Consider the following 11,977-nt stretch of genomic DNA (forward strand, 5'->3'; position numbering starts at 1 on the left):
CCTGCCTCCCGGCCTCCATCCCTGCCTCCCGGCCTCCATCCCTGCCTCCCGGCCTCCATCCCTGCCTCCCGGCCTGTCTCCCGGCCACTATCCCTGCCTGCCTACTCTCCTCCCTCCCTCCCAGCCTTTCAGCATCCTTTCCTGTAGCAGTTGTTACTATCCGCCCTCCTCCTTCCCCGTTTCCCGTCCGCTCCCGTTGCAGTCGCGGCGTGCCCGGCCGGGGGCAGGCCAGGCCCGGCCATGCTGCCCTCCTTCAGTTACCTGACCGAACACACCGGCTTCCGCGGCACCATCAAAAACTCCCCCGCCGACTTCGTAGTGACAGAAATAGAGGTGCCCGAACGCTTCCTTGGGGACAGCGGGGCTGAACTGCCTCAGAAAACCAGCGAGGCGCTGCCGGAGCAAAGCGCCCCGTGCTCCCCCCAGCCCAAACAGCGACGAGCGGAGGCCCCCGGCCCGGGTGCCCCCCTGTGTCCCCGGGGGGCTGCGCCCGGGACCCCGGAGCGCGACCCGGGCCGGGCAGGGGGCGGCTGTGCTGCATCCTCTGGCAAGAAACAGCGTGAGGGAGCACCTGAACCGAAATCCGGCCTCGAGGAAGCCAAACTGGAGTCCTTACTCGGCAAACCCATGAGCGAACTGCTCAATAAGTTTGCTTGCGATCTGAAGGAAGCGTGGGGCTTGGAAAATAATCCGAGTGCTGGCACTAGGGAGCTCTCGCTAGGACTTAGGCTGGACAAGAAAAGTCGGGCTGATTTACACAGTGCTGTTAGGCAGACATTCCCCTTTTTAGTCACTGTTACCAAAGACAATGAAATGATTGTAAAAGGAAATGCTGATTACAGAGAACTTTGTCAGTTAGTGACTGAAAAGGAAACAAGTGATTTCTTTAAATTTTTAGATGCAAAGCTAGAAAATTCGACGTTTTCTTTTGAGCCTGATGGAAACAAAGAGCACAGAAAAGTAGTTCACCATTTTCTCAATAGAAAATTCGGAAAACTCTTAGAAACAAAGTCTTTTACTGTGACAGATGTCAATGATCAGCCAAATATGTCAATAATGGTACGGTTTCGAGAAAAATGTGGGTCCCGAAAAAGGTCTGCTGGTGGTTCACAGGAAAAACAAGATGTTTATACAGGTAAATACATTTTTACTGAAGATGGCAGGTATTATACTGTTCTGTAGTAAGACAAACTGAATCATTCTTCTATGACGTGTAGGCCCGATTGACTCATTGTTTATGCTGAAATAAATCATTATCAATGTAGTGTAGTTACATTACCGGAGAATGACATGGATGAAACAAGTTACTGCAGTGATTTTAAATGAACTGTTCTGTGATAATGGTTACAGTTCTTTTGGTTGTAGCACTAACTGTGGTATTCTCAGTGTGTTAACTTTCCCTTGAAAGTAATTGGGTGATGTTAGGAGGTGTATCTAGATGTTGGACAAGTTAGGTCAAATATGGTATATGATCTCATTCCTACAAGCAGTTGGTTTCTGATTTAGAGAATGTTTCTAGAATTACATCAATGCATGTCTTTTGAATTGTGTTGTTTAAAGGCAGCAGGGTTTTCTGGTTGTTCTAAGTTCTGTGTACTGTGTCTTCTTTCTTTCTGTGCTGAAAAAGTCCCATTTCCTTTATTTTTGTGGGGTGGGAGGACTATTTCTTTACAGTTTCCATGCTATTACAGTTTGAGGGGAAGAACCTGCCCATCTATCATGACAGAACACCTGTATGATTTAGAAGTGCAAATTCCTAGTAATTTTGAGATGATTGTTTCAGCTTTCACCCTTCAGAAAGAAAATCTAGAAACACTAGAAGCAATTGGCTTGTTGGCAGCAGAACTCGATGTTCTTCCTTCAGACTTCAGTTACACTGGCATCAAAGATAAGAAGGCTATCACTTTCCAACCTATGGTTGTGAAGAAGGTGACTCCTGAGAGGTACTTCGAATCGGAGTGCGTTCAGTTTAGCACATAATTTTATATGTTAATAAGTATCAATCCGGTGCAATGTTTTGAAATGTTTTTACTGATGTGTCTTCCCTTTGCCTGTATTGGAGGACAGTGGAAACGGCTTTAATATTTTGTGGCTTTAGGGAATATGTAGCTTAGCAGTGAAGTCCCCCAGTGGGGAACTTGGAGAAAAGTGTTACCTTTCTCTGTATTTTTTGTAATGAAAATATACTGTGTTGTCTGGGACAGTATTCTTGCAATTCATGCTCATGGGATCCACTTTACAATTTCTGAAATACCATCCACTACCTGGAACTGAGAAGAAGCCTGTGCTACAGGAGGCAACAGGTTTCCACATACTGTCAAAGTATTGTCTTGTAATCCCCAGACAACAGCTTAAATGCATTATAGTGCTACAAAACTAAAGTAAATCATTACAAGTGTACTTTGGACAGATGCTGTCTTTGAGTGTTAAGTATCAACTTCTGCCATATTGTCCAGTTTAGAAACATAGGACTAAATAAAGAAGATATCACCAAACCTGAGGGAAGGAAATACATTCTGAACAATGTGTTAGTAATACAATATGTGCCTTTCCATTCCTCATTTTTGTTACTTTTTGTAGCCAAATGAGTGAGTAAAAAAATATATATTAAGTTTGCCATAGTAACAGAAATAAAATTCTTAAGTCCAAACCATAACTTATTTCTTCCTCAGCTTTAACTTTCTAGTGGGCTTTGTTCATAGCAACAAAGTGCACTTTAGGAATGAAGAAAAATGGAATTTATGGTTTCAGGATTTATTACTAACCTAAGTATACATCAGTGGTAAAATTCCACTGCAAACTGGGCTGTAGGGCCAATTGTCCAAGAGATAATTAGCAAAACTTTGCATTAGTGTTTAAATGACGAAGCAAAATAGGTAAATGTATTCAAACCACTACTGCAACAGAATGAATAAATAAATTTTATAAATAAACAATTTATAAAGTTATTAAAATACCGCTTGGAATGTAAGATTTTATGCTGAAAGTTTCCTTTAATTTGGATTACTCTTTTTTACACAGAAGAACAAAGAGGTTGATTGGATATTTTAAAGGGCACATACTCGAACTGTCAGCTATGTTTCCAATTACAAGCATATGTGAGCACATCAGAGAATCAATGTGCAGGGAAATTATGTATTAGAGGGGTTTTCATTTGTTTTGGTTTTTTTTTTACATGAAAATAAGGTTTTTAGAACTGAAAAGCAAATAAATGACTTGTTTTTCAAAAAAAAAAGTTAAAAATTCAGGGTAGTTACCTTGAGAAAGTTCAATGAATTGCTTCATTCCAATATATGTCAATATCATATAAGTGCAAATGATGCAAACATTTAAAAATATTTCTGGATTATAACTAAATTTTAAGACTTCCATCTCTGTATTTGTTTTGGCTTTCTCATAATAGTCTGTTTTACATCCCATTTTATTTTTCAGGAGCTTTTTAGTTCTAATGCAAAGGTGAAGAAGATATTTATTACAAGTTGGATAGCTTTAGTAGAGGATTGTTTGTAATTTCTCCCACTTATTTATGTAGGTTGAAAGAAATTGGAAACAAAATGGAAAAAAAGGGCATGAGAATATACAACATACGTTCAACGTACCAGCACCTCAGGCTCGGTCAGCTGAAAGGCAATCACTTTGACATAATTGTGAGAGATCTCCAAAAGCACAGTCATGACCCTTCTGCAGATTTAAAAAAAAGAATATCTGAAGCAATGGAAAATGTTGAGGTAAGAAAAACCTCGTGGTTGCCAATAATGAACAGTTTTAATTCTTTGCTGTTAAAAAAAATGCTTTTAAGGAAAATGCTTGTAATAGCACAATAATGGCAATATTTCCTAAGTTTGATGCTTCTTGTGTTTTTATGTCATTCCTGCATTATTTATGGAATCAGAAGTAAAACTGCCTTTCAAGAAGGGACCACAAGTGAATTCATTCTGTGTTATGGACTACAGACCGCAGAGTGGTGCAGCAAAAGACATGGGGAATTCAGTAGCAAATGAGTATGGATATATGAGCCATTGCTGCACAGACCTGAGGCTAAAGTGATGGATTTCACTGCAGGATTTGAAGGGGGAAAGAATATAGTTACTCATGTACACAGTACATATGTCAACTGGTTGCCTTCTTTGGTCGTGTGAGGAACATACACGGTCTGCTTGGGTGAAGAACTTTCATGGCATGAACACACATAAAATGCCCATATCAGAGAAAGAAGATCCCTTGAAAATCAATGGATTTTGATTCTGTTATCCTTAGTCCCTGAAGAAAACTCCGTCATCAGACATTCTTAAACCACTAAGAAAAATAAAAGTAAATAATGGAAAGGAAAAACTGTAGGTGTTTTTTACAAAATTGATTTTCTTGCTCTATCTAAGTAATAACTATAGTACAATTTACTTTAAGAAGATTAATCCAGGAATAAAGTCTTGAATGAAAACTATCCAGTGTGCATAAGCAAAATACATTACATGTATTTTGGAAATTAATTTTATTATTGAAAAAAGCATTCAACCAGTACTGTAATGCTTTTGTCTCTCTCTGCTCCATCTGACTTGTTTTGTTTTGCTGTTTGGAAAATGAAAACAAATTCCTACGATTGTGTGTCTTGCTTTATTAGATTTGCCTTACTGGTCACGTGATGAATGACGAAACAGGATGTGTATTAATCCAAACTGTGGATTTTTCACCTTCCATGAAAGCAAAATTGCGTATGGGACCTATGAATGTCCAAAGCAAGGTTATATAATTTGAATTGAATAACCATTTCCAAAACAAATACCATATGTTTTTTGCTTGTCTACTCCATGTATACTTACTGTTTTCTAGAAAATGGTGTTCTCATTGGGTCACGTGACTGGGGTTTTACTTCTCACGTGTGCCCTAGAACTCATCAGAAGATTTAAAATCCCAATTAGCAGAAGTATTCACTCTTGGCCTTTATATTACAATAATTATAGAAATTATATAATGTGGAAAGAATTAGTATTTTTAAGAAAAAATGTCCAGCAGTGTTTACTGTTCATTGCCTGTGCTATGCTGCATTTGCCTGAGTAGCGATTTTGTAATCCAATGCATATAAAAAGCTCGATTATTTTGACTTGACCTGTAGTTGTATTTATTATAATTAACTATATAGAAATAATATTGTTTCACTTAGCTGAGTTTTTTTAAAGATGCGAAGACAACAGTAGAACTTGATTGTCTTTTCAGATGTTTCTAAGTTAAGTTCTAAAATATTGTAATGAATCATGAGTAATGTTTTTATGTATTATTTCTGATTTAAAAACCCTGTTTATATGCATTTGGGATATAAATATCGATGTGTGTGTTGTATGCATAGTGTTACTAATGGTACTTGATACTTTCATGCTTTTAACATATTTATTCTTTACCATTCTAGACAAAAGGTTTTGTAAATTACTACGGACCTCAGCGATTTGGACAAGGACAAATTGTTCAGACAGATCAAATAGGATTGGCTTTACTGAGTGAAAAAATGGTACTTCCATTTTGTAATTTAAATAGTTACTGTCAAGACAATTTCACATTACTGTTGCAATGTCTAGGGCTAGAGTTGTCCTTTCCAGTGAACAATTTCATTTGTGAGATAAACCCACCTGTGTGCTGGAAGCAATTGCCAGATCAGTTTTGATAACGTAAGCATGAAGATCTTCATACTGAAATAAATAATCTGTTTTTAAACAGCAGGTGCAGATTTAAATAGTTCAGGAAGTGATTTTTCTGTCTGTGATTGGAACGTGATTACGATTGTCTTCATGCCACTTGACAGGAAAGTGGTTGCATTCCATTCAGGGTTTCAATACTGAAATGAAGCAGTCTTTATACAGCGTTTATTCATGGTTCTGATTGCCTCCTAACTTTGAGCTGGACCTCTTTATCCTGCTTGGGGTCTGTTTACTTCTTAAAAAAGTCACATAGGTTCATAAGAAACAATTTGCTTTTTCAATACCATGGTAATTTATCTGCTATATAGAAAAGATTGCTGCTTTCCATTATTCCTTGGCTACTTTCCCAAACTCAGTTCTGAGTGATGTAAGCTAAGGAGAGCTTATTTCTTAAGTAATAATTCATAAGATAAATGTACTTTTCAATGTATATGATACAGTACTTGGCACAGATCTAAAGACAAACCACACACTACAAAGTCAAAAGGATACCTGAGTATCCTGTTCTTCTAATCTTGTTTTGATTCTAAGAAAAGTCAGGAAAACTTATCTTCCAAATATAACAATCAAGATTTGAGGGCAGTCAATGAAAGTTAGTGTTGATGTATCTGACATTTTGAATTCTGGTATGCTGGCAGTTGGTACCAGGTGCCAGTCCCTGGGTAGTAATGTTTTAAATCTCTAGTCTTAACTCAGTTACTTTAATTTAAAACAGGTAGGAACTACTACTTATATTAAAAATGTGCCACTATGTGTTTGCACAGTCCAATATGGAGGAGGACAAGAACCAGATGTCACAGGTCAGTATAAGTGTAAGCAAATTGAGTGGCTCCACTGATGTTGCAAGTAGCAGAGATTACTGTAGTGTTTTCCTTACCACAGTGTCATCGAACCTGATATAGATCAGTATTTAAAAAAAAAAGGAAAAAAAAAAGGAAAGATGATTGTCCCTCTGTATGAGACTGTGGAAAATGTTCAGTCTAAATTTTGCATGAAGCATGCAGGAGGGAAAGAAGGGCCCTTCCTGTTCAGGATAGAAGGACGACAATTTAAAGTGGAGAAGTTTTAACTGGATGATCAAGAAGAGTGACTGATTTTTCACAGAACTTTGAAAACTGTCTTGTGTCTTCTTGATGACTAAAACTTGCCTTTAATTTGAGAAAGAACACAACACATTGATCTGCAGTTCATGGCATTTTCTGTGATAGGGAGAATTTGACTTTGCCCTTAAAGAACAGATACAATTTTGAGACCTTGCAGAATATATTAAGACAGAACTGGATGCATGATTGTCTGTATAGTTGACAAATAGTTATGTTTAACTGCAAAAATTATAAATTTTTAATATTCTTCTTTAAAGGTGGAAGCTGTGAAGTTGTTCTTCACACCTGAAGATACTGATGATCCTGTAAACAATGCAAAAAGATACTTTCTTCAAACTGGTATGTCCAGTTAATTTGTCCACATATTTATTGTGAGAGAGTAAGGTGTTGCTGCACAGGGAGATACTTTTTATTTTCCCACTGCTTTATGCCACTTATACTTTATTCTGTGGAAAATTAATGTACTTCAGGTGCAAGACAGTATAGAAGCAAACGCTGTATATCACAATGCTGGAAAAGACTAAGATCATTTTATCAGAGCATTTTTGGCCTCCTTCCATCTGTCTGCTTTTGGACTATAAACTTATCGTCCCTAATAAGAGAAGTATACAGAAATGTGGTACCCAACTAATACTCAGCACTTAACACATGTACTCTCTTTCTGTCTTGACCTAAAATCAATAAAATACATCAAAAGCAGAAGTATGCTAAGTTCTCTGTTTGCCATATTTATTGCTTTTGTCATTCAACTGAACTTTCTGTCCAAAACTAAAAATTTGGAGTTGCTCTCAACTTCAAATATATTTTTTCTTTTCAAATATCCCACATCTGTTAGCCTGCTTACCTATCTATCAGTAGATTGATAGAACAACTATGATATATAGCTTCAAATGACACAGATATGTTTAATTTCACAAGAAAATATAAGACGAATCACTCTTTTTTGTACACTGCTGTATGATGCATGGAAAGACATTGATGTGGACCCTGAAAGCAGCTGCTTGCCTTTTCCTGAAAGCAAAAGGTAAAAGGCTATGCAAAAGGCCTCATCAGGTAATCACTTGTAATGAGAAAATATGTAAACCATAACATTTTAAATATACAACATTGGAATAATTTAGTACGAATCTGATTAAATGTATTTTCATCTTGGTTGAGGCTCAGGCTTCCCAGTGGCCAATGTAATTTTTGCCTCTAAAATAAAGACATGATGCAAAGTAGTGGCTTAATGTTCTTTTATAGCTTAGTTTTTACTTTGTTACCTGATCTAAAAAAAACCTTAGGAGTGATGAAATAAGTTTCTAAAAAAAAAAAAAGGCAAACTAGACTGAATAACTGAATGACAGGTATTTTAATTTATAATGCATGAAATAATAAAATTCATGGGACTGTTGATAGCCATATTAGATGAAGTTTGTCTAACATGGCATGTGGAAGGAAAGGAAATAATAACCTAATGGCTTAAAGAGGTTAGACTGATACGTTTTTCCCTACTTGATTATTTCATCTTCTTAAGTGTATTTTTTTCCCTCAGGTAATATTTGAAAAATCAGGGATTACTTACATGGTTATTTTTGTTTATATCAGAAGATGCAAAGGGCACGCTCGTGATGCTGCCAGAATTTAAAGTAAGAGAGAAGATGTTGCTACGAGCTTTAAATCGCTATGGTGTAAATCGTGAAGGCTGTACCAAAGGATGGCTCAACATTCCTCATTCCTTGCGCATATTCTATGTCCATGCTTATTGCAGTAAAATTTGGAATGAAGCAGCATCATACAGGCTGAAGATTTATGGCTTAAAAGCAGTTGAGGGTGATCTTGTCCTCTCAGAAGAAAATGATGAAAGCATTTCCCTAAATGACAAGGTGAGTCTTCCCAAAGTAGTTTCTTGTAAAAACAAACAAACAAACGACAAACCAACCAACCAAACAAAAACAAGACAAACAAACAAAAACAAAACAAACAAACAAAAACCAAACCAACAAACAAAACCAAACCAAACCAACCAACCAACCAAACAAAAACACAACCAAAAAAACCCACAGACAAAACAAAACCAAAAAACCCCAACCAACTTAATACACTTGAATGCATACTCAGACATATGCTAATACCTTTATTTTGGTTCATTCATTAAAATATTTAATGTTAGTGAAAACATTGAAAAACATGTAGCTTTTTTTGTTGTACCGTAAACAGACATAGGAGCTAGACATATATTAGGTTTTATCTGTTTTGGCTGTTCATTTTATTCAAGAGGGAAGAAGGAACAGAATTTCAGAATTGATACATGTGAAAATTTATGCTCTTCTTAGGATCTGACTGGGGAAACCCTTCAGAGTGGACTCTGGGTGTGCCTGTGTTACCAGTCAGTGCAGATCTGAGTCTCACTCTCAGCTCAGGCTTTCCCATTATATATATTGCTGAGTGTAAACCAGTGGTGAAAGGTGGCCTCAGATTGAACTGGTAATCTTGTTGCAACTAAAAAGGCAAAGCATGGTTAGCACAATTTCACTGATAGTGGGTCTAAACTATTAGCAGCTATTCTATGTAGAAAATGTAGCAGTCTTCTTGGGAAAGTAGTAAGGGGCCAGGAAGTGCTTCTGCTTGCCCACAACACAGCCTGGAAGCTGTGCATGGAGCTGTGGGTGAGCCAATGAGCAGAATCCAGCACTGGAGTGTCTGGTCCCAGGTTTTGGCATGCTGAAGTCCATTCTGAAGCCATCTTTTAGGGTTGGCATACCTTTTTCTTACTATGAAAGCAGTTGGGTCTCTTTTCCCAAGTAGCAACTGATAGGACAAGAGGAAATGGCCTCAAGTTGTGACAAAGAAGTTTAGATTGGGTATTAGGAAAAATTCTTCACCAAAAGGCTTATCAAGCACTGGAAAGGCTGCACAGGGAAGTGGTTGAGACGCCATCTTTGGAGGTATGTGATGAAGCTTTCGTTGTGGACTTGGTGGTGCTTGGGTTTACAGCTAGACTCAATCTTTTCCAACTTTGATGATTCTATGATTATATCTTCCTCCTGATCATCAGATAAATCATAGAACTGTGCACTGTTTTACTGGAGAATTAACAGGTGTGTGAATAGGCAGAATGTAATAATTTCTTTTGGGTGAAGCTCTTACAAATTTGAAGGCAAGAGCACTTGGAAGATAACCTCCAGTCCCTATGGAGTGGCTTCTGTTTCCACTGAGATTTTTCTTTAACAATATTTTTGAGAATGAATGTTAATAAAAGAGTAGATCAAATGAAATTAAAAGCAGAGGTATCAAATTCAGTGTTGAGTTACTGAGTTTTATGTAGATATATTCCTATTTAATGTTGAACGTTTTTCTTCATATTTTTGCTTTTGCTGCTGCAAAAGGAGTTGCATTGACTTAGTTAACTTCAGACTCAAAGAATATTAGTGGTAGCTAGCATCAGTAAATATTTAATGCAATACCATCTATCAGTAAACTGATTATATTAAACTTATCCTAAGATTTTTTCCATACCTGAAAGAGTTTATTGTCCTTGTAGCAGTCAAATAACCTTAGAATCCTTTACAAGTTTGGGAGTACAATGTATAATTTCTAAAAAACAAGTATATGTTTTTACTTTTTAAAAAGTGGGTGCTTTTTTCTAAACTTCTTAAATGTCTTGTCAGGTTCATGTAGTCACTGCTTCAGAAGAGTCAGCTAGAAAGTATTCTATATACCAGGTAAGTCTGTATGAAAAATTCTGAGTTATCTCTTTATTTGATTAAAATGTTTTGTTTTAAATAAAATGTGATTAATTTAACTGATGTATTCTTCTTCCCTGCCAGAATGCATATTAAAGAAAACACACGTAAACTAATCTCCACTCTCATAACAAATTTACTTTGTAATGGAAATAAGTACCGTGTCATTTGCAGTATGGCAATATTTATCATGAAGCTGAATACTTTGAAAAAAATTTCAGTCTGCTGGCAAAAACTTTCAAAAATAGTTGATGTTCTAATTTTTGAATGTTTCAGAGTGCGTACTTTTGTAGTCTTACGTGGCAGCTGAATGTCTTTATTGCTGTATCTTTCCCAACAAAAAAGGAAATTATTTTTAATATATTCCTAGTTTGTTTTAGGAATCCTGATACATTGATTATTTTTTCTGCATTAATTGCATTTGAGATACCTGCAGTGCTCTGGTTTACTATTTCAGGCCCTAAAACACAAGGTTTAAAAACATTTGAAATTGTTATTACATGTATTTAAAGAAGAATGGATGTTACTTCAAATATGTTTGTTGTTTTATTTTTTTTCTTTGAAGGTGGTTCTTCCAATGGTGGGACATAGTATCAAGTATCCCAGTAATAAAGTTGGAGAGTGGTACCATGAAAGACTTTCTAAGGATGAACTGGAAATGTGCAAATTCAGAGTGTCACCATTACAGCTGAATATACCTGGATGCTATCGACTCATTTTGAAAAATGTTCAGAATCTGTCATATTTTTTGGAAGGTGGTGAAAAAGGGATCAAAATTGAGGACAACCATCTGAATGATTTAAAAGTCTCTCTTCACATATCATTTGACCTTGATCCTTCATGTTATGCAACGGTCTGTCTGAGAGAAATAATGAAATGTGACTTTTAAGATTCCACTTAATGAAAGATTGCAGGAATGTTGTACAATGTTTATATTTTATGTGTAATGCCAAGAACATAAGGGAGAATAACAGGTTCAAATCATGAACAGGAAAAAATTGTAGTTTGAGATTCATACAGATTAGGAAAAAAACTCACGCAAATCCTTTGGAATACTCAAAAAACTATCCAAACTCTAAATGCCAAGCCTTGAAAGCATTGGAGTAAAGCTGTATGTTATATCAGGCAGGTCTAATAGAACTTAAAGAAACCATGGGCAGCTAGCATGAATTTCCTCTTTGCATAGATATCTGACTTGCAGAGTTAAATCCTGGAAAAGTATTTGCAGCAAACAGATGTATCTTGTTTTTCATAGTATTTTTCTTTAATGTTTTACACTAAATGCTGTTCAAGTAATAATGTTAGAAGTTTGCAGCCTACAGGTATCTAACTGAAAAGTTATTGTACTGAGGTTCGCTAAATATATTGTATTTTCATTTTATTTAGGCACTTAATGTTAAAAGATAAAAGTCCTTAGTCAACAGTGACAAGTCATCTGTTGCTTTATCAGACATTCAATGAA

General features: G+C 36.5%; 1 protein-coding gene across 2 annotated transcripts; it reads left to right on the top strand.

Moving 5' to 3' along the window:
* The first annotated feature begins 37 nt into the window (after positions 1-37).
* On the top strand, positions 38-11,722 carry PUS7L (pseudouridine synthase 7 like). Of its 2 annotated transcripts, none has more exons than XM_018070506.2 (8): positions 38-1,135; positions 1,784-1,943; positions 3,533-3,728; positions 5,402-5,500; positions 7,048-7,129; positions 8,378-8,655; positions 10,441-10,494; positions 11,081-11,722. In XM_018070506.2, the coding sequence occupies exons 1-8, from the start codon at positions 241-243 to the stop codon at positions 11,402-11,404; spliced, it is 2,088 nt and encodes a 695-aa protein (XP_017925995.2). In that variant the 5' UTR covers positions 38-240; the 3' UTR covers positions 11,405-11,722. The 2 variants fall into 2 exon arrangements, with proteins under 2 accessions (XP_017925995.2, XP_017925997.1); XM_018070508.2 differs by having other exon boundaries at positions 1,007-1,135; positions 1,798-1,943.
* Positions 11,723-11,977: the final 255 nt, after the last annotated feature.

Source organism: Manacus vitellinus, unplaced genomic scaffold (genome assembly GCF_001715985.3).
Source record: "Manacus vitellinus isolate BGI_N305 unplaced genomic scaffold, ASM171598v3 scaffold_5_pilon, whole genome shotgun sequence".
Classification (NCBI taxonomy): Eukaryota; Metazoa; Chordata; class Aves; order Passeriformes; family Pipridae; genus Manacus; species Manacus vitellinus.